This window comes from Choloepus didactylus, chromosome 2 (genome assembly GCF_015220235.1).
Source record: "Choloepus didactylus isolate mChoDid1 chromosome 2, mChoDid1.pri, whole genome shotgun sequence".
Classification (NCBI taxonomy): domain Eukaryota; kingdom Metazoa; phylum Chordata; class Mammalia; order Pilosa; family Megalonychidae; genus Choloepus; species Choloepus didactylus.
In genome coordinates, this window is record NC_051308.1 from 131,650,893 (window position 1) to 131,672,144 (window position 21,252).

Sequence of the window (21,252 nt, forward strand, 5' to 3'; positions counted from 1 at the left end):
TAATTGTATTACTGAATACAAAGTTGCCAGACTACCTCTGGCAGGCTTTCCTTTGCCCAGGAAATCGTTAAGATGAAGGATGGGTCATAATGATAAGCTCATCCTACTGAAAACTCCCTTTTTCTGGAAATAAAACCTTGTCCTGAAAAGTTGTCCATGTCCCAGAAGCACATAGTCATTTAGGAAAAAGACTCAAAAAGTTGGGCTTTAAAGGGCCTTGGCCTAGAGTTTTGCATGTGTGAGAGAGAAGAACACTGGGCGATAGGTAGAGTGGGTCATTGTGCTGAGTCACAGAAAGTGTATTCAGAGTGAAAAAATGAACTATGGTAATAGTGGGCTGGCTTTGATTTAGAAGCAAGTTGTGGGGCTGCTTACAAATCAGGAGTATTAAACTATCTGGCTGGGATTGGGGAGTATGGTAAAGAGGAAGCCTCTTAAAAGAGGACTTGACCGGCACCTTGATATGGAGCAGTAAACTTTGGGCCTCAGTTTCCTAATCTGCAAAATGAGAGGTTCAGCTAGACAATCTCCAGTCCCTTCCTCACAAACATCCTCAAGGGTGAGGGACTGACTAGGGGTGGGATGAAGAAGGCAATGGGAGACAAGTATGTGGGAGTGTGTTATTTGTAAGGGGGCAAGTTCCTCCTCTGCACCCCCTGCCCCGGACTCCTGATAGCTGTCCTCAGAGTGTTTGTGTGTCTGATTGCACAGGACTCCCGCTCACAGGGACACAACTTGTCCCAGAATCTAACTCCGCCTCCTCTTGGATACATTGTAAGCACACACTCCCTATCTCCCACCCAGAAGCAGGTAGGTCAAATGCCAACAATATATGAAAAGGTTTATTTGTAAAAACATTCCCAAATTACATAAAAAAAATTTTTTTTAAATAAATCTTGGTGCTATATCATGGCCCTGTTCTAGATTCATTCAGCCCAGTGTTGTCATAGTCTCCCTTCCCACTCCACCCTTAAGCTCCAAGAGCTGTGAACACTGGTAGAGTGGAAGTCACAGCTTCCATTTGATCTAGGCAGTTGCCAAGGCTTCCGGTATAACTCTGACGTTGAAGCTCCTGGGTTTGCAGCATTCCAGCAGCTCCAAAGAGCTGGAGATTTTGCTCTGCTAGTGACATTCTCCTGGTAGCATTGAGATGGTTCATCTTGGGAGGTTGGAAACATAGCCTCATAAAATGCCTGGGAACTGTATAGATCATTCAGAGAAATGAGGGGAATGAGCAGCCTCTTTGAATTCAGCCCTAGAGTATGCATGCCTAATAAATGTTTTTGTGTATGTGTTTTAATTTATCAAGAATTCCCAGTCGAATTCTGTTCCAATCATCCTGGCCATTGTGGGACTGATGCTGGTCACGGTCGTAGCAGGAGTGCTCATTGTGAAGAAGTACGTCTGTGGGGGAAGGTGAGGAACATGGGAGTCAGTCAGAGGTACTGAATTCAAACCAGAAAGCTGGCCAGGGATGTGCATGTGGTCGGGTCTGTCCTTGGCAGAAACCAGCTAGTTGAAATGATGTTCCTGAAAAATCAGATCAAAATCTCTTATCTTGTATTTACCATATGTCAACCATGGGCTGTGCTTCCTCCGTGTGTGACTCATTCTGAGAGTGCATAAAACTCGGAAAATCCACAGTCCTATAAGAAATGCACCCCTTCTCACCAGTGAGAATTAATGGAGTTTTCCATCTGCAGGTTCTTGGTGCATCGATACTCTGTGCTACAGCAGCACGCAGAGGCCAATGGTGTGGACGGTGTGGATGCTTTGGACACGGCCTCCCACGCTAATAAAAGTGGTTATCATGATGACTCAGATGAGGTGAGATTATTTCTTCTTGAGGGGTGGTCTAAAAATACAAAAAAAAGGGTGACTCTTCTGCCATTCATGATCAAGATGCAGTTGGGGCAAAGGAGAGTATAAGCTAGAAGCAGCAGCTTAATGCCTTTAAGATAATATTAGCAAGCCCAGAAACTGGACGGTTGATTTCAAAATAGGAATCCTTCAGCCTTTCAATAATGATGGTATTTGTCTTTCTCTTCAGGACCTCCTGGAATAGCTCTTCAAAGGAGCTGGGACCAAGCATGGATAATGGAACCGCAGTACCTCTTACACTCCCTGTGGCTCCGACTTGGGGAAATAAATTTCCCATTGGGAGGGATCCAGCTCTGTTTCTGCTGCTTCCTTCGAAGCCAAAAGGACCTACACTAAAGAAATGCGGGGTGGGGGTGGGGAACCCCAAAACGCTCACAATTGGCTCTGTGAAGAGGGGAAAAAACTTTAAATTCTTTAACTTTTAAGTTCTGTCTTTCTGCAAATTATGGGTTCTTTTTTGTTTTTGTTTTTTTAAGGGAAATGAAATAGAATTTGAAGGGAACATTCCACTAACCTCACTCTTGCATGTTTTGCATGGCGCCTGCCCCCACAGGGGAGCTGCCAACTCCAGCATCACCTCTCACAATATACTCGGTGCTGTCCTTGGGCTCTGCTGGTGACATGAAGCAGATGCAGAGATGAAAACAAGGCTGCAATGCCTGCCACAGCCTGGGCAGCCTTTCTCCCTCTGGGACAGCCCTCCTCCAAGAACACTGCCCACCAGCTCTTCACACAGATTCCTGCTCCCCTCCTCCCCAGGGACCCTAGACGCAGTGATTTTTCTCTTCTCCTCTTTAATTAGGCAATATACCCTTGCTAATTGCCCTTTGGCAACTAACTTAACCATGTGCTTCCAAAATACTAAATCAGGAAAATTTAAATGGCAATATTTTTAACTAAGGGCCAGGGCCAAGAGAGCAGCAGAGAATTGACTAGATTTAGCTCCTATTAAAACAGAAATTCTTGCAGCTTCTGAGGTCTTTCGAGCCATGCTTTGTATGTGTGCCAGTGGACTTGCTCAAGGACAGGGTTCAGGCTTACCCATGATGTCTGCACAGGCTGAATGAGTTCTTCACTAGGGTTGATTTTTGAAGCCCAGTGCAACCCCTGAGGACTAGACATCACAGTCTTCCATTTTCCCTTTTCACCTGTTGTGTTTGCTCTTTGTTGAATCATTAAAGTAGCTGCTTATTTGCTTCTCCTTAGACTGCTGTTGTGCATGGAGTCAAGAACTAGAGATGTTTTCAGATTTATAGGCTTTTAAAAATATATTTTAGAATTTTATTACCGGTCTTTCCTTCTCGTCCTTTTTTCCAGTTTTGCCAAGTAATTTATTGGCATAACGCCTTGGCCGAACCAGTTGAAAACACACTTCCAGTTTGGATGATGCTTTGTGTGGTGCAATAAGTTCATCTTTTAAATTAAAGGAAGTTTTCCATTTGATATTTTTCCAAATTAAATTATAGAATGTAGTTGGGGTGAATTTTGAGGTGGATGTGTAGTAGTGAAAAGCTGCAATAATTAGTTTTAATACAATATAAATGTTTGCTATACAGGAATATAGTATAGTAAATTTTCAATCTAAGTATACCTGTTGTGCTGGTCACAGCTTCTCCCATTGACTATGATTGGGACATTTTTCCTTTTGTAGCTGCCATTTTGCTGCTAGTTTGTTTTGTGGCTAGAAAGTCAGTGAAAAGTAAATGTGCCAAATTAACTTTTGTCAGAATGCGTGAGCAGATGGCCAAGTTCTCTTCTCACCAGAATGGATTAACAGCAGCAGGGAAAGTGGGGAAGGGAGTGGATAGAGAATTTGAAACTGCAGTAAAATTAAATGAGTCAGGGAGCTTCAGTTAAAAAATGAGAACAGTTTTTGTGGAGAGAATTAATGTTTAAGGCCAGAAAGCACTAGTCTTTTAGGAAAAGCGTATTAAATTTGCATGTTTTAAAACTTCAAGTAATTCCAAAGATATACCAGCTCACAGATGATAAAAATGTCAGCCTTTCTCCCAGCCACACTTCCTAGCCCAGAAAAGGCCTATTTACACCATAAACCTTTTCTCCCAGCACATACCCAGTGTGGGTAGATGTGCTTATGTATGGTAATTGTCTTATTAGTTTTCAGATGTAGAAAATATCTGTAATGGAAAAGTTAATATTCTCTAACCGTATAAGAAAAAGCCCTTCACTTATAATAATATCTGGGATTTCTGTAGACCTTAACAATTTTCAGAGCACTTTCACTTGCATTATGTCATTTGAACCTCACAACATTCTTGCAAGATAAAAAAAAAAAAGATGGATTATATTCCATTTTTAAGAGATGAAGCTGAGGTACAAAAATTGAGTAACTTGTCCAGGGAGCCTGTATGTGTTACAAGCAGTGCCTGTTGGTTGTCTTTAGAACTCTTGAAACCTTTTGTGCTTGCAAGTGCTGAATACTTGGAGCAGGGCCTCTTAGAAATGACTTGCCTTTCTTCAGGACGGCATTTTCTTTCAGAGCAGTATTTAGCACCTTTTTAAACTCTGACCACCTGGATAAATGAATTGTATTCCCTTGTTTTTTCATAGCTAAAAAGAAATCAAATTAATGGTAATTTAAAATATGCTTTTAGAAACTCCCCCTCATTTCATTGAAGGTTCACTGTTGAAGAGTGCAGGGATGGAATGTCTATTCTTGGGTCATGCATCGCCATGCTCTTTGCTTTCAGTCCCTGGTTTGCTACTCATTTGGTTTGAGTGCTGCTTACAAGCCAGCTCCGTCCCTTAATTGGCTAGTTTACATTCTCTATCAGCCTGCTCTCCCCCAGCCAGAGTAAAACAGCCTAAATCCATTATAGCTTCTAGGGAAAAAGAAATTTCCAACTTGTTCTACAAATCATAAGTTAGGAGCATTGACTTTGAAGATAAATACATCGTTTTATAAACTCCCAGGTGAGATGGGAACAGAAGAGATTATTTCTGAAGGTTAGTGCTGGAATTTAGTGTTATAGAGGCAGGCTGGGCATAGCACACAGTCCGGAGTCGTCAGAGTTCTTCAATCCAGATGCAGAACTCACCGGCCCTCCCTACTCTGGGAACATTTGTCTTGGGCCTGAGGGGAGTTTGTTTTTTAGTGAGACCAGATCACTGGCAGTGTTCCGGCTCCCTGTCCAGAGAGACCCGGGATGGAGCCACCTAGATTAACTGATTATGAATACCATTTAAAAGAATAAAAGTCTTTAGAGAATTATGGCAGTTCTAGGGTAGGCTCAGGAGATTCAATAGATTTTCTAAAACTGAAACTTAGAATTTGCCATGTCTCTCTATAGGCTTTTCAGTGTGTATCTCTTACCCTTAGGTTTATCTCTGGGCCTCTATGTCCCGGAGAGGTGACCTTTCATCCCTGACAGGTTAGTAATGTGCTGGCCACCTCCCGCTCCTCACCAGGTCTGGAAACCGTAGCTAGTTCTCCCATAGCCTTCATCCCGATAACAGGATGCCAAAAGAGGCCAGGCTGCAGGCGTTTATTTATTTTCTAGGCAAACCATCCAGGTAAAGAGATTCTCTTTCCTGTTAGGAGAGCTCTAGAGAGCCCTGCCCAGGTAAGCAGTGGCCCGGAGCTCATCCTGCTCTTTGTTGGTGTAGCTCCCTCGCTCCTGTATAAAGCCAGGTACCTGGAATTGCTAAAACAGGAATAGATTCAGCTTTTCAGCTTTGCCACCATCTTTACTCCAGCAGAAAATGAACATGGACTTAAAACATCCTTTTAACAAAACCAAAGGTTAAGATTTGCCACATGATGGAGTGACAGGGAGGGCCAAAGTCAGCAGATGCTAGACTTTCTGTTCCACCTGCCACCAACCTGCCCAGCTCAGGCAGCTCTGGGATCACCTACTAGGTCCTGCCTTCATGGAAGATAATTGCTGTAGCAGGAGCATGTTGATTTCTTGGATGTGTTGCATAACAACAAGTTAAGAATCAGAACATTAATTTGAAATTGTTTTCAACGACTTGCTGTATGCATTTTTTTCACACCAGTACATTTTTAAGCACCCTTGATTATATAGAATAACATAAACTAATCTGTACCTTTATATATATGTGTACATATATACATGTATAAAGTGTATAGTGTACATGCTGATGATTTATTGATATGCCCCCTCACCCCCCATCTTTAATGCAGTTCCCATCTTCCGCATGCCCTCAGTTTTGTGGTAGGGTGACTTGAATGTTCCCTGATGGCTCTGCCCACCTCTCCCATGTTTGGATGTCTAGGGAGGAGGGTTTGGGTCATACTCTCCTTATTCTCGTGCACAGAGATGCTCAGGGTCCCCATGTGCCTGTTCAACCCCTCTTGTCTCTTGCTCCCCTTCTGAGCATGCGGTCCCTCCATGTTCTAGAACTTCCTACCAGAGGGTAAAGCAGTACTAAGATCATTACTGCATGTGCTCTAAAAATCCAAGTTTTCTGTTCCCTTGGGACAGAAAATTGCATGTAAGGTGGGATAATCCAGTTTCAATGACCCATGTCAGTTACACAAGAAAGCCAGCCTTCTTGATAAAATTACACCAAATGGAAATAAAACTCAAAGTTTCTTTAGCATTGTGTAAATAAATCTGGATATGTTTAACTTTGTACTGGTAATTTTCTGTATATTTGCAATATTTGGGTTAGAAATAAAACAGACTGCACTTTGTTACCTGACCTACTGAGATGACTACACTACGGTTTGTCAGTGTAATGGTTTTTCCAGTTTTCTAGCTTCAAAAATCAAACTCCAGCAATGAGAATAAGCCAAGTAAAGAGCCAGGAGTGTGCCTCTATCACATGAAAGGTATTAGTTTATGGGGAAAGCTACTCACTTTCTTCTCTGTGCTCATAAAGCTGTACCTTCTGTGGATATTTGTAAGACCAGCTTTCTTGTTCTGACTCCCAGAGGGGCTCGCAGACCCACCCCACACCCACCTCCGGTTTCAGCTGCTGCACACGACCTGTCCAGCCTTCTATGTTCCTCGTAGCAACTGTGACAAAAGACAACACCGAGTTCAACTGTGGTATCTTTCCGTCTGTCCCTCATATTTCTTCTGCTGCCCTTGCTCAGCGTCCATCCTGATCCATTTCATTTAAGGACCCTCAAAGAGTACAGCTCCCTCTCCCCAAATCTCTCTTTTCAGGAAAGGTTCCTTCCCACCCCCTTCAGCCTTTAGGCCAAGCCTTGAAGACCACTTCCCACCCCATCCTGGGGTGACATTTCTGCTTAGTACTTACCGTGGCATCATGGTCTGAAGCTGTCAGGCAAAGCCCTGTTCTTTAAAAGCCCACCGTCTAGAAAATGAGAGAGTTTTACTCCAGTAGATTATCTAAGGTAGTTGTTTGACGTTGAGGAATATGCAGAAATAGTGTTCTAGGACTTTGTGCACCAGAATCACTAGGTTGCTCTTAAAAATGAAGATTCCTAGATCCCACCCCAGACCAATTCAACTGATGGGGACAGCCTAGGAATCTGCCGTTGAAATCTGATTCTTTTACACCTTTGTTGCAACAGAGCCCCAAGAATGGAAACATGGGCCCCTTTCTTAACCCATCTGTGGGTATGGTGGTGTAAAAGGGGGGTGGATTTGGAGAGCCAGCCCCTTGGGGGCCTGTAAGTACTTACGGGGGCCTTGCCTGGGTCAGGCAAGGGAAATAGGTCAGAGAAGCCTTCAAACTGGTCCTGATGGGGCATAAGCCCAGCCGTTTACCACCTAGCCCCAGCAACCAAACCACAGTCACCCTCTTCAACCATCCTAGGCTCCAACAGACGAGCTCTTAGGCCCACAGTTCATCTACAGATCGTCCTGGCCCTCAACCCCTACACAAGTTGCGAAGAGGAGTTCTGTACTTCTGCTCCACACCCTAAGATAATAACACAGGCTCCCAGGAACCTGTTGGCCTCCAAATTGGAGGTTAAAGAAGGAATGAGTGAGGGACCCATTCATTCAACCAAACTTGTCTTTTGTTGTTTGTTTCCATGAAGAAAATAAAGAGGAAATACCGGCTTCTGGGGATCAAAGTGGGAGTATATAGGAAGGTCATTTGGATGGTGTGGTAAGCCTGGAAATCAGAGTACCTGTAGTGTGTAAGTCACTCCTACTGTGTTACTCCTGTATTGGCCACTCCTATTTTATCATCCTATCCTCAACACAATTATGGCATCATCGCGTTTCACAGACCAGGAACCTGGGGTTCTGAATCTGTGGTTTGCCCAGGATCACCTCGCTAATGAACGAGCCATATAGCCAAAAGTCACACTCCCAGTCCTCTGACCTTAGGCCCCCGGCTCTGTCCCCTCCACCATGGTTGCCTCTTACTTTGTTTGTACTCTATCTCAGGGGCAAGGGAGCCATCAAGAGCTTTCAAAGGGGAAATGCTGGCCTGACCTAAAAATAGTTTATAGAGCACTTAGTCTGCTACACTCTGCTAAGCACTTTACACAGATTACCTCTTTTAATCCTCCCCAAAACCCTATGGTTAGTGTTACCTCCATTTTGCAGATGAAGAAACAGACTTAAGAGAGACTGTGACCTGTTGCAAGTCACACAGCTAGTTGGTGATAGAGCCAAAACTGGAGCCCAGGTAGTCTGACTGCAGCGTGCAGATCCTCACCCCCGCCCTGCACTCTACCACTAGTAAGGGGGCAACAAAGGGTGGGAGGTGGAGGGGAGGGGGGCGGCCCCTGTAAAGGTCAAGTTGGTAGGACTTGACAATTCGTTGAACTTGGGAGAAGGTGGGGGAAGAGCAGTGAAGGGTGTGCCAGTGAATCATATAACTTGGGGGCCCCTTTCTTGGACCTGTTCACCCTGCTGGGTGAGCTGAGATGTCATCCAGTCGGAGGCGCTGTTTGGATGATGTGCCGGTTTCAATGTATTATGTCCCCCAAAATGCAATTATCTTTGATGTAATCTTGTGTGGGCAGTCCTATTGGTGTTGATTAGATTGTAATTCTTTGAGTGTTTCTGTGGAGATGTGCCCCATCCAACTGTGGGTGATGACTCTGATTGGATAATTTCCATGGAGGTGTTGGCCCGCCCATTCAGGGTGGGTCTGAATTAAATTACTGGAGCACTATATAAGATCAGACAGAAGGAGCAAGCTGCCACAGCCAAGAGGGACACTTTGAAGAAAGCACAGGAGCTGCAAATGAGAGACAGTTTGAAGACGGCTGTTGAAAGCACACTCTTGCTCTGGAGAAGCTAACAGAGTATAAATACCCCAAGTGCAACTAAGAGTGACATTTTGAAGAGGAGCTGCAGCCTAGAGAGGAACATCCTGGGAAAAATCCATTTTGAAACCAGAACTTTGGAGCAGACGCCAGCCACATGCCTTCCCAGCTAACAGAGGCTTTCCGGACACCGTTGGCCATCCTCCAGTGAAGGTACCCAATTGTTGATGCCTTACCTTGGAGACTTAAAGGCCTTAAGACTATAACTTTATAACCAAACAAACCCCCTTTATAAAAGCCAATCCATTTCTGGTGTTTTGCATTCCAGCAGCATTAGCAAACTGGAACAGATAGTCTGTGCTCAGGCGCTCTCCCCCACCTCTGCCCCATCACTGGGTGAGGGGTGTCATCTCTCTCCCAGGATAGCAGGGCCACCCCGGCCCTCCTCCTGTGGCTATTCTGGGCTGCTCTCTGATACCCCTCCCTCCCTCTAGCGCCTGCTTCAGCCCTTCTCCTGACAGTATCTGAGTGGGAAAAGGCCAGCCCAGTTACATAACCCCGTGGCTGGGACCCTGGGAAGACAGGCCAGAGAGCAGGTACTCAGCCCCACCCTCACCAGCTGCAGTGGAAATCTGCAGCTGGAGCCCAGCCTTGGGCCAGCCCAGCATGGCAGCAGCCACAGCTCCGGAGGGGGCCTTGGGATCCTCTGGATCTGTGCTGAAGGTGAAGAAAGCCAGCTCAGCTGATGCTGAACACCCCCAGCTTCACCTGGGCAGGGGGTCGGCAGCCCCATTCCCCAGCTCCTGGCCCCTGTAGAAGGTGACCCCTGGCACTTGGTGGGGTCACGGAGACTAGGTGGGGGAATCAGGGAAGTTCTCCCTACCCCCCTGGCTGCACCTTGGGAGGTTTTTGCAGCACTAAATGACTTTATGGAGTTGGTACCCAGGATAGGAAAGCATTCATTGTTTGATGGATTCTTGCTGCTGAAGTGTCTCTGCTGGGTTTTTGCTGTTTTGCTGAGAGGTCAGTGAATGGTGTTTGTAGTGCTTTACAGTAACTAAAAATTATCTACTTACACATTTACCTTTTAAAAGTGTCTTTCACAGAGACTGGGAGGACCTGATTTACTAATAGCCAGTCAGGAAGAGAAGGAGAGGTGGGATGGTGGCTGCCCTGATCAGGAGAAGGGGGAAATCAAAGGCTTATAGCAACTGGGAAGCTAAGTGTTGAACAGCACAATGACACCCTGCCTCTCAGAATCAGAGCTCCATGGGAGTAGAGCCCTTCTGGGAAAAGCGTTCAGTCCTCCCTCCATGGTGGTCTCTGTAAGCCTTTCAGCAAAGGGACACTCTCAAACTAGGAGGTGCCCTCCTCACCCTGCCCATCCCACTGCTCCGGCTGAAGCTAACAGCTCTGTGGCACTCACCTGGGAGGCACCTGGGAGCCAAGAGCAGGTATGTCTCCCACTGTTCCTGGCTCAGCAGACCAGAGGTGGAGGGCAGAAGCCCAGTGCCCACCTTTCATGGAGAAAAGAGATGAATGGAAACATGGGCTTCTCCCTTCTCCTACGTGCTAATCAGCAGAAGCAACCACAAGGCTGTATTAAATGCCTAAGAGTATCACCTGCACAAATTTTGCTTTCCGCACTTTGAAGTCTTAATGCAGAGGATACAGAGACCACAGACAGGAAACCCATGGAATCCCAGGGTAGGGAGAGGTGGGAGAACAGACACCTGGACCTGGAGGCAAAGGTGGTGGCTCAGTTCCCAGTGCTGCCTCTAGCAGCTATGTGACCTTGAACAGGCCAGTTAACTGTTCAGCCTCAATTTCCTCTCTGTAAAATTGATGATTAATAATATCTACCAAGCAGGGTGGTTGAAAAGATTGTTGGAGTAATCCAAAGTGCCTTGGAAGAAGCCAAACCAAGATGTGAGTAGATAAAATACTTCCAAATCAGGGGTGAAGACTAGGAGTTCTACTTCCAAATAGGGTTGTGTAGGAGAAGTTCTCTGCCTCCCTTCACCCTAATGGAAGAGGTTAGATTTGACTTTCTCCTCCGCAAAACCTGGGGGGAGGGCCCTCATCTCACCCTCACTTCTCCCCTGCGGCTACACGGTGGGAAGCAGTGGGTGGGCAGCTCCTGACAGTCCCTGGCCATGGTCCCACAGGGGACTGAAGAGTGCGGCAGCTCCTACCCTGCAGGCCTCAGGGCCGCCAGCACAACCCTGGGGCTTCCCAGAGGTCACTGACAATAAGGACACCATTTGACCCTTTGCAAAGTAAGTCTGCATCTGTTATTTACTAGGAAAAAAGAGGTTACAATTCAAATCCTAGCTCTGTCCTGTGACCCTATGTTAGTCAATCCACCTCACTGGGTCTCCAATTTCTCATCTGCAAATTGAGAGGTGGAACTCAATCAATGGTTCTTAAGCTTTTGATGGTTATGGACCCCTGGAAAAAGATGACGAAAGCTATGAACTCACCCCAGGAAAAATACACAAAAGCATTCAGGGAGTTAGCAGAGCCCCTGAAGCCCATCCAAAGATGCTACAGGGTGCACAGGCCTCTGGTGAAGGGCACCCAGACTAGATGACCCCTGTGAGCTTCAAAGACTTTTCATCCTCTTAACTCCTCCTCCTCCCTCTAGGGAGCTTGTGGGACAGAGCAGGGGTACTGCAGCAAGCATGTGAGAGCATAAGAGAAAGGGCTGGCATCCGAAGCAGAAACAAGTTCATCAAAATAAACCGCAATGAGCCAACATGGACCTGTTAGACAAGAAAGCCTGCTCCACAGCTAAATAAGCATAGGTAGCTGGCATTGGGAAACAATTCTCTGTCTATCCTCAGCATCACACTGGGGCACTGTGTCCTGAACACAAAGCTGGGCAAGGGGCCAGAAGAGAGCTTCCTAAATACGGAACAGGCTGTATCCCTGATGTAAAAAATGTGACCCTGAAAGGGGGGGGGGGGGGAGAGCGCCCAACTGCTGATGTCAGCATAATTGCTCCAACTGACCCTCTCTCAAGCTGAACTGATCTGTGTCTTCTAGGCATGGGATTCGGCTCCCCATGGAGCAGTTTTCCTCCTTCCCTCTCTTTCCTTCATCCCTTCCTCTTTCCCTCCCTCCCTCCCTTCCTTCCTTCCTCCCCTTCCTACTTCCTTCTACAAATATTTATCTTTTGGCTATTACATGCCATGCACTGTCCTAGGTACTAGGGATACAGAAATGAACAAAATCAGCAAAAATAACTGCCCTTATGAAGGTTACATTTTAGTGGACAGAGATTGATAATAAATAATCAAGTAAAATACATGAAGTGTCAGATGGCAACAAATGCTATGCAGGAAAATAAATCAGGGACGAGGGATGAACAGTGATGGGGGAGGAAACTGCACTACCTGTTTGAAATAGGATATTATGTGAAGGCCTCACCAATGAGGTGATATTTGAGCAGCAACTTAATGGAGGTGAGCAATAATGCATGCAGATGTTCAGGGGGAATGTTTTCCTGGCAGAGGGAAGGCCCTGAAGAAGGAGTGTGCCTTGTGTGGGTAGGCGCTGCTGAGACTGGAGCAGAGTGAGGGAGAGAGGTAAGCTCTGGGGTCAGAGAGGTAACGGGGCCTTTGTGAAGACATTTGACTCTGATGCAGATGGGCAGCCATTGCAGGGTGTTGAGAGAGGACTTGTATGATCAGATGTGGGTCTGAAGGAATTTTCTGGCTGCTGTGTTAAGAAAAACAAGAATAGGCAAGATCATTAACTGAGAATGAGGATAAGGGAGGAGATAAGGAGGTTTAAGAAGAAGAAGGTGTACAGTGATCACTCCAGAGACTAGACAGTTAAGTGAACCAGGGAATCTGGCAGAATTGACAGGGTCCATTTGGAGTCCGGGGTCACAGTTAGTGGCCCTCAATTTAAAGTCAGCATAGTTTTGTATTTTTCCCCAGTCATGTTTGGCTGTCAGGCACAAAGTGGGTGGAAAATTTATTTAACCAGGGTTGTATACTGCTAGGGATTTGCAATGAAGTGAAGGAGAATGTGAGTGTGTATGCAAGGGAGCAATTACAAGGATATAAATCTTTGGTTGGATAAGGAAGAAAGTGATAACATGAGAGGGATGGTAAGATGGTACAAAGGTGGTGGGAAAATGGATAATAGATCTCAGTGGTGCTGAAGAATCGGGTGTTGGAGCATTAGAGGGAGTGAGCTGACAGGATAGGAGGTGGTATTTGCTAGGGTCTGCTAGTCGATAAAACAAGTAGAGCTGAGAATTTAAGACTCAAGCACAATAGATATTTATTCCTTACTGGCAAAACAATTCAGAGCAAGGGTTCCTCCTGCTCAGCAGATAGTTCTCTTCTCTGCAGTAGTTCAGGGACCCAGGCCCCTTCTATCTTGTGGCTCTGCCATTTCTCGATCATCTGCATGCATTCAGCAGAAGAGAAAATAGAGAACTCACTTCATAGAAGCCACAGCCCAGAAGTGAGTCTCATCATTTCCATTCACATTTCATTGCCAAGAACTAGTCTCTGGGTCTATGGCGGAAAGGGTTGGGAAATGTCCTTGGCTGGGCAGCCACTTCTCAAGGATAATGATACTAGAGAAGGCATAGTGTAAATTCTGGTAGACAATTAGCCATCTCTGCCACAGAAGTGGTGACGAGAGAGTGGGATGCTTGCAATTCAGAGTATAAAGGGGTTGCAGTTACTGGTCCAAAGAATGACTACAGGAATGAGTTGCTAAAGTTAGGGAGGACAAAGTCATTGGAAGAGTGGCAGGCAAGGATCAGGGAGGCCCGGCAGGGACTGGAAGAATGGACATTGCACTCACCAAGAATTATAACTGGAGCAGTGTCGGAGAGTGACAGTGAGCCAGGGTGAAAACCACCATGTATAAGGGGAATGGCCTGAAGGAATCTTTCCCTCGAGGAAGTGTTCCCTAATCTTGTCCTCTTATTTTTTGTGAACTGAGTTTCATGGTCTTCAAGGAGATGATACTCTTGTCCTTCACAAGGTGCTTCCAAGGTTACCATACTCCTTTCCTTTCATACTCCTCCTGACAGGCTTCTGATAAACGCCAAGGCTGCCACATGCCAGGCTCTGCTGATGTTTCTCTCAGAAATGCTACTACAGCTGGCCTTGTGCCTTCACCCTCTTTTGGTAACAATTCATTCCTCCACCCCCCTTCGTTTCTTCACTCTCCAGGCCGTAATGAATAACTTCAGTCTGAACTGTATAGCCATTAGGGAATTGCTGGAGGAAAGTCTTTCACTCTGTGAAAAGAAATTATAAAAGATGATATGAACAATTATTTCCTATGAGGATAGAATAAGGAAATGGGCATAAACTTCAGCAGAATAAAATCAGGGAAGATATTAGGAAGGACTTCCTAATCTGGAGGAGTTGGGATCTTTGAACTTGAAGCAGTTTTCTCTAATAATTTTTAAGAAAGAATTAGCATTTTTTTTCAGAGAGAAATATAGCACTGAGAATAACACAACTCGGAAGGAAATGGCTCTCAAAGGACTTCTCAAAATGCCTTTTCCCCAAGACTTTATGAAAGGAAATAACCAAACTTTGACTATCACACACCTGGTCTTAGAAAATCTAGGCTCTGTGGTAGGGCTCAAAGCTTTCGTTCACATCCCTCCTGGCATCTGAGGAGGTTAAAGACCTCGGGAGTCAGAGAAAGCCATGCTTTCCCAAGGGCAGTACAATTAACACCTCTCTCTGACTGTGGAAGTGTGAAAAGAGATGCCCCAAATGAGCCCCCGTATTAACATTCTTAGCAAAGGGTCAGATTGCTCTTGTTTGCTTGTACTGACAAGATGGCCTGGGTTGAGCTGGGTAATGACTGGAGAGCTTGCTCTAGGGCTGCATCTGGAGCTGTCAAACACTCTTCTGCAGCCTCCAACACTTTGTCAGCTGCTTCAGCCTCAAGCCTATCCTCTGCCCTCCCAACGGGGGTCTAGGAGCCTGCTGAGAACAGAGTTCTTGCCTTTAAATTCTCAGAGATGGAACATTCTAGTAACTTACATTTCCCCCCTATCAATTCATCTTCTAAGGGGATCCCACTTACAAGCAGAAAACTGGCAAAGGAGACCCCCAGGGAGGGCGAGACCATCACCTTAGCTGTCTGCCCTCCTCTTGGGTCTTTCTGCCCCAGGTGGGATCCCCTTTGGATATCAAGGGCCATTTCTGACCTTACCTTATGTTCCAAATGAACCTATTTCTTTATTTTCTCTTTGGTTCAGATAAAAGAATGCTAACATTTTCCAACATACTTTTCTAAGAAACTAAGTAGAAACAAATCAGCAGGCATCTGTCTGTGAGTCAGTCTCCTACCTGAGGTCTAAGCAGAATAGGGCTCAGGTGCATAGCTTCCAGGCACGAGGGTCCTGCTTCCTTTCCTCACCTCAGCCCTTTTCCATCCTTGGTTATGTCCCTCTCCCTTCCCTTCTTTGCCTCTTCCTTCCAGGCATGAGACCACTGGCAGGGCCCTGATGAGGGTGCCCAGGCCTAGGTGGACACTGGAGGATGGGTGAGTGGATGGAGATGCCATGCTCCAGTGGAGAATGCATCCTTCACACCCACATTCCCAGATGGGAGGCAGGAGCCTTGCAGCCTAGGCCCAATTTCACAGCCTGCGGTGAGATCTGCAGCAAACGTTTCTCTCCCTGAGCCCCTTCTCTCCCAGTCTGCCTATTGTTCTGGGTGCTCATCAGGGTCCTTCATAACCCTGATATTCTGCAGGCAGAGGGAGGGACGGCAGACCCACTTTCCCCCACCTTGCCACCGCCTGACAAGTAGGGAGCCAAACCCAACAAGTTGAGATGTTGACCCTCATTTCCAATTGCTGCCCTCCTTTTCAAAAAACCCTTAAGCAAGATCAGCCCGTTCTCCACTCTTTGGTTGTTTGCCAAGACAGCCACAGGCAAGGAACAGTCACACAAACGCTTCTTCTGTTCTCTATGCCCTGCATCCACCCACCCCCAACCCCCTGCAAGAACCGCCGAAGGAGAACAGAGGGCAGCCCAGGCAGGGTCACCCAGTGGCCTGGGGCTATGGGCTGCAAGATTCTTATTGAGGCTGGGCCCTGAGCAGCACAGGGAGGCAGGGCGCAGCAGGACACCCAAGGCTTCATCATAAAACTCAGTTCCTGCCTGCGGCCGGGTTGAGGTGCAATCCAGGACAGACACAGCCCGGGGGAAAACACAAGCCACACAGCAAAAACAGGAATGAGGTAAATAAAATGGACAGGACATCCTGTGTGTTTGCATTTGTATTTGTTTACAACGGAAGGGAGGCCTGGAGAGGGTGAGGGGCGCTATGGGGAGTGAGGCTCCTCATCTCTAGTTGATGGTCTACGAATTGAGATAGGGGAGCACATGGGAGCACATAGGAGCATCTCTGTTTATTTTCTTTTTTATATCACTATTTAAATGTTTGTGTTATATAACATGATATTTGAACAGTTCAATTTATAAGTAAACATACATCGATTGGGGGGAATGTATTTATGGTATTTATGGTAAATGTATGTGATCAAAAAAGCTTGGAATCCACAATCTGGGAGGCTGTGCTGTCAGTGTGCCTGGGGTGGAGTTGTTCTAACTGCCGGGTGTGGACACTGGCGGGTGGGGTGGGCGTTGGTGGGAACTGAGTGCTGTCACATTCCTCTTAAGACAACAGCAGCCAAGGCCTGCCTCTGCCAGAGACAGGGAGAGCCGGGAGCCCTGAGGGGGCCGGAAGTGCCTGTGCATCTCAGTGGGGTCCCCCAGGGGAGCCCAGGTGGGATGTTTGCAATTTCCCAGCCAGGGCAGCCCAAGGTGTCCTGACACCTGGTCATTCTCCAAACCTTACACTTGGTGCTTTCCCGAGAATCTCCTGTCTCACCCTGGAAGCCAATAAACTTAATCTCATCTCCATGTGTCTCTCTGGGACAGGCCTGGGAGATCAAAGGGAAGTGAACAGTGGACTTGATCTTTCCCAGATTTTGTTCATACAAAGTGATCCTCCACAAACCGGAAGATCATGACGCAGACCCCTGGGAGCAGGACAGCCACAGAGAAGGAGGGACCCAGATGCTCGCTGCACTGCTGGGCGGGCCACTGTAGTCAAGGGCGTTGGCTGGGCCTGCAGAAGGGAAAGCATTCTCCTCCAGCCTGGCACCACCCTGGGGACCGGCCAACACTTTGGAGACCAAGATTAACTTAGAAAGTGGCCTTGATAAATGGAGTGTTATTGAGGACAAATGTAGAAGAGGGGTAGAAAGAAAAGCCATGCAGACTGGACTGGTCCGTGCACACATAGAAACATGTATCTTAACTGATGAAAAATGCAATAGTTGAGATTGATAAATTAAAAGAAGTAAACATCAGTCTTGCATCTCAGTGCTTTTTCAGCCAAGACTTTAATGCTGTCCAGGGGGAGCCTTCAGTCAATCTCTTATCCCTAAATCCAGCAAGGTTGTGGGCAATCTTCCCATTCCCTGACAAGAGGGACTAATTTGCTGAGAAACGTGTGGCTCACCACACCCACAGAGGCAGAGCTGTGTGTGGCATCCACCTTTGAGATCCACTCCTCCCACCCAGGATAGGCTTATCGTCTGTTCTTCTCTCTTTCCATCACTCAGAGCACCCCAAGATCTGGCTACCTCAGACCCTGAGGCAGACCTTCATCCAGAAGTTTGGGGATACAGTGAACCTACTAATCCCATTCCAGGTGAACATGCCAGGCTCTTGTTGGATCCATGGTTGGGACCAGGCCAGGACTTTTGATTTGGAAACAAATACCCAGCGTCCTGCTGGTAGTGGGGCAGTTGTCCTGCCTTGAATGGAGGGGACCATACCACCAGAAGTTTGAGACCAAATGACTATTCCACTGTGCATTCCTGAGGGTGGGTTTCAGGAGGGTTGGGTTTGCCTCATGTGATGAGGTAAGGGCTAATCCATGTTCTTCAGTCACAGAAGACTGGAAACTCTTAGTCTGGAGAGCTGTTGGGAATTTGGACAGCTATTGAGTTAGCCCCAGCTGCTCTGGGTGTCCAGGACCTAAACTCCCAGAGGGTGGGGACTCAAAACCTTCCCCCTTTCCCATGACCCTTAGGCTGCTGCTGAAAGAAGGAAGTCCCCTGGGAAGATCCAACCTCTGAAGGAACTTGCAGCTGCAAGTCAAGTCATCATGAGAAAGCAGGGTGGATCTGACCCCTACTGCAGCAGGGAGGGTTGGGTGGCCTCTTGGGACTCTTGACAGCCTTATCTGCCTTTCACAGGGCAAGCCCAGACCTAGCGCCACTTGGATGCATGATGGCCGTGCCTTGGACTCCAGTCGTGTGAGCTTGCGGAATGGGGAGTGGGACTCCACCCTCTTCATCCAGGAAGCCCAATGAGCTTACTCGGGCCACTACCAACTGAGTGTGCAGCTGGGTGACCTGGAGGCCACTGCCACCATTGACCTCCTGGTGATCAGTATGGCAGGGAGAGGGGGAGATGGGTGTCCTCGAGGGCTCCCTCTCCAGGCCGAAGAAGAGCCATCTCAGAAAGCTGGGGAAGCTGGAGTAACACCCGTTCCCCCCAAGCCTCAGACACAGTGGTGGGCAAAGGGAGGTGGGGGCTACAGGAAATAGACTGGCTTGAGCAGAGAAGGGAGCCAGGGACACACAGGAAGTGATTCCAATGCATGTGGGCATACCATGTCCACTGCCACGGCTTTGCCCTTTCAGAGAGACGAGGTCCTCCTCAGAGTATAAAGTTGGTGCATGTTTGGGGCTTCAACGCTACCCTGGAGTGGACACCTCCCCAAGACACTGGCAATACAGTGCTCCTTGGATACACGGTGCAGAAGGCTGATGCAAAATCATGGGTGAGGCCCTGCTGTGGGGGAAGGAGGAGTGGGGCATTCTAGAGTGGGACTCTGGTAGCTCCTTGGGGTGGGCTGAGGTGGGGTGGGGTTCCCAGACTTCATTTATGGCATCTTCCTGGGACCCCACAGCTGTGGTTCACAGTACTAAGCATTACCACTGCACCAGCTGTGTGGTCTCCAACGTCATCATCGGCAACTCCTATGCATTTCATGTCTTTGCTGAAAACCAATGTGGGCTCAGCAAAACAGTCCCTATCACGTCCGACCTTGCCCACATCCAGAAAGCAGGTAAGGCATGGAGAACTCAAGTTGGGGAAAGTTAAGGAGAGGGATGGGGATCTCAAACACTGTACCATGGCCCAACTTGGTCTTCTCAGCTACAGTTCACAAGATGAAGGGGTTTGCCCAGCAAGATTTCTCTGAAGCCCCAAAGTTTACCCAGCCTCTGGCAGACGGCACTACAATCACTGGCTATGACATCCAGCTCTTCTGCTGTATCCGTGCCTCCCCCAAGGTGAGTGGGGAGTTCTAGGGGACTGTGCTGCTCTGCTTCCTGCTCCTGTCCTAACCATAGCTATGTTGCAGAACATTCTAATTAAAACATCTGTTACCAACACCACCTTCTGCCTCTTCAACAGCACATGAGATAGACACAGTCAGGGCACTTGGAGTCCGAGACAGGCTGATCTAGATGTTTACAGTTTTATTTTTTTAATGATTCATTCCTTCTATATGAAGTTTTCACTTACTGACCTGCTACAGTTGGGCTTGAACCTCAAGTTGTCATTCTGGTTGGGGTGATGGAGTGCATTGGTTTCTCCTTCCCCACCCAACTATGCTGCATGTAATCAGGAGCATGCACATGCAATCTACCTAGAGTTCAGCTTTTGACCACAAAACTGAGCAAGATTCTTGTCTATTTACAGTCTAGTCACTGACCTCCATACACAACATAAAACACCATTAACAACCTTATCAAGTACCTTTTGTGTTAGAAATCCTGGGCCAGACTATCTGGGTACAACATCTTACAGTATCAGTAAGCTCACACTAGAAAGTACTCTCTAAACAAAGGGGGCAGAGCAACTCACAAACCAACAGTGCAAACAGGATATGAATGACTCACAATGTATATATGAAACAGAGATCCTGACCCAGTACTTATGGTCCATAAAGGAGATGCTTGAGAAGGTTGGAACAGAAGAAGTTATCACTTTTCTTCAAGTCAGGAATACTTGATGAAGGAGGTGAAATTTCAGGGGTTGGGGTTTCAACCAAGAGAAGGAGCTTTGGATCCTAACGAAGATAGTGGAAGGAGAACCCCTTCCCACAACATAAGGGGCAGGGAGTCTTCCAGAAGGCCAGTTTCTCTTCTGGATCCTTTTGCCATCTCTTCTCTTTTTATTTCCTGTCATCTGTTCTAAAAGTATCCTACTGCTCCTATTCCCCTTGCTGGTCTGTCCCCAAACCTAGTAGGTGAGGAGTCCCAGGTGGCTGAGCACAGAGAGAGCAGTTGGTTCTCACCACTCCTTGCTGTCCCCTCATCTTCATCTTCCAGCCCAAGATCATCTGGCTGAAGAACAAGATGGATACACAAGGCAACCCCAAGTACAGAGCCCTCACTTATCTGCAAATCTGCTCCCTAGAAATCTGCAAGCCTGGTCCCTTCGACAGGGGCATCTACACCTGCAAGGCTGTTAACCCCCTGGGGGAGGTGTCCGTGGACTGTCGGGTGGATGTGAAAGGTAATGGCAAGAGCGGCTGCCTTGGGCTGCCAATCGTTTCTTCTCTCCACCGGTGGAAAAGTCAGGGGCCAGAGCCACAAGCTTAGATGGAGAGGGCTGGGTTTGCTTCTCCCTGCAGGCTGGTCATCATCGGAATGTGATGCAATCGAGGAGTCATTTTTATTACCCGCTATCTCATTCCTCTTCATAATTCTGTAATAAGGGAAGGCAAGACTAGTTATTTCCATTTTGCAAATACGCAAAATAGAGACTTGACGCACAGGGAAGGTAATTGGTTTACCCAAGATGTCCAGTGTTGATTCATTGAAGAACTGGCCCTATGGTGGAAAGAGCCCTGGGCTTGGAATCCCGAGACCTGGGCACCACCTGTATGACCCTGAGCAAGTCTCTTCAGGTAACACTTAGTAGAATTGTCATGAAGATTAAATGAGATAATGGTTGCAAAGGTGCTTTTTAAATTGTAAAGTATCATTCAAATGATTATTATTATTACCCCAACTCTCCTGGTCCTCACCCAGATTTTTTCTTTAAACTATTCAATCTTCTTACTCTTAGTCCAAGAAAACTGCAGCTACTT

At 47.0% G+C, this 21,252-nt stretch overlaps 2 protein-coding genes across 5 annotated transcripts in view; both read left to right on the forward strand.

Annotated features, from left to right (window-relative positions):
* SORT1 (sortilin 1) overlaps positions 1–6,570 on the forward strand; it is a 72,097-nt gene extending 65,527 nt beyond the window's left edge. For 2 of the 4 annotated variants that reach the window (XM_037826460.1, XM_037826461.1), the window contains exons 18-21: positions 712–810; positions 1,310–1,416; positions 1,704–1,827; positions 2,051–6,570. In XM_037826460.1, the coding sequence (XP_037682388.1) occupies positions 712–810; positions 1,310–1,416; positions 1,704–1,827; positions 2,051–2,065 (345 nt within the window). In that variant the 3' untranslated portion in view covers positions 2,066–6,570. The remainder of the gene's footprint in view (positions 1–711; positions 811–1,309; positions 1,417–1,703; positions 1,828–2,050) is intronic. The other 2 variants (XM_037826462.1, XM_037826463.1) reach the window with 1 other exon arrangement.
* A 9,825-nt stretch (positions 6,571–16,395) lies between these two features.
* Positions 16,396–20,765, forward strand: MYBPHL (myosin binding protein H like). Its single transcript, XM_037808473.1, is given in 8 exon segments — positions 16,396–16,402; positions 17,702–17,790; positions 18,341–18,536; positions 18,791–18,930; positions 19,060–19,075; positions 19,078–19,218; positions 19,308–19,444; positions 20,489–20,765. Coding segments are annotated over 8 exon segments (999 nt in total). The 3' UTR covers positions 20,762–20,765.
* Positions 20,766–21,252: the final 487 nt, after the last annotated feature.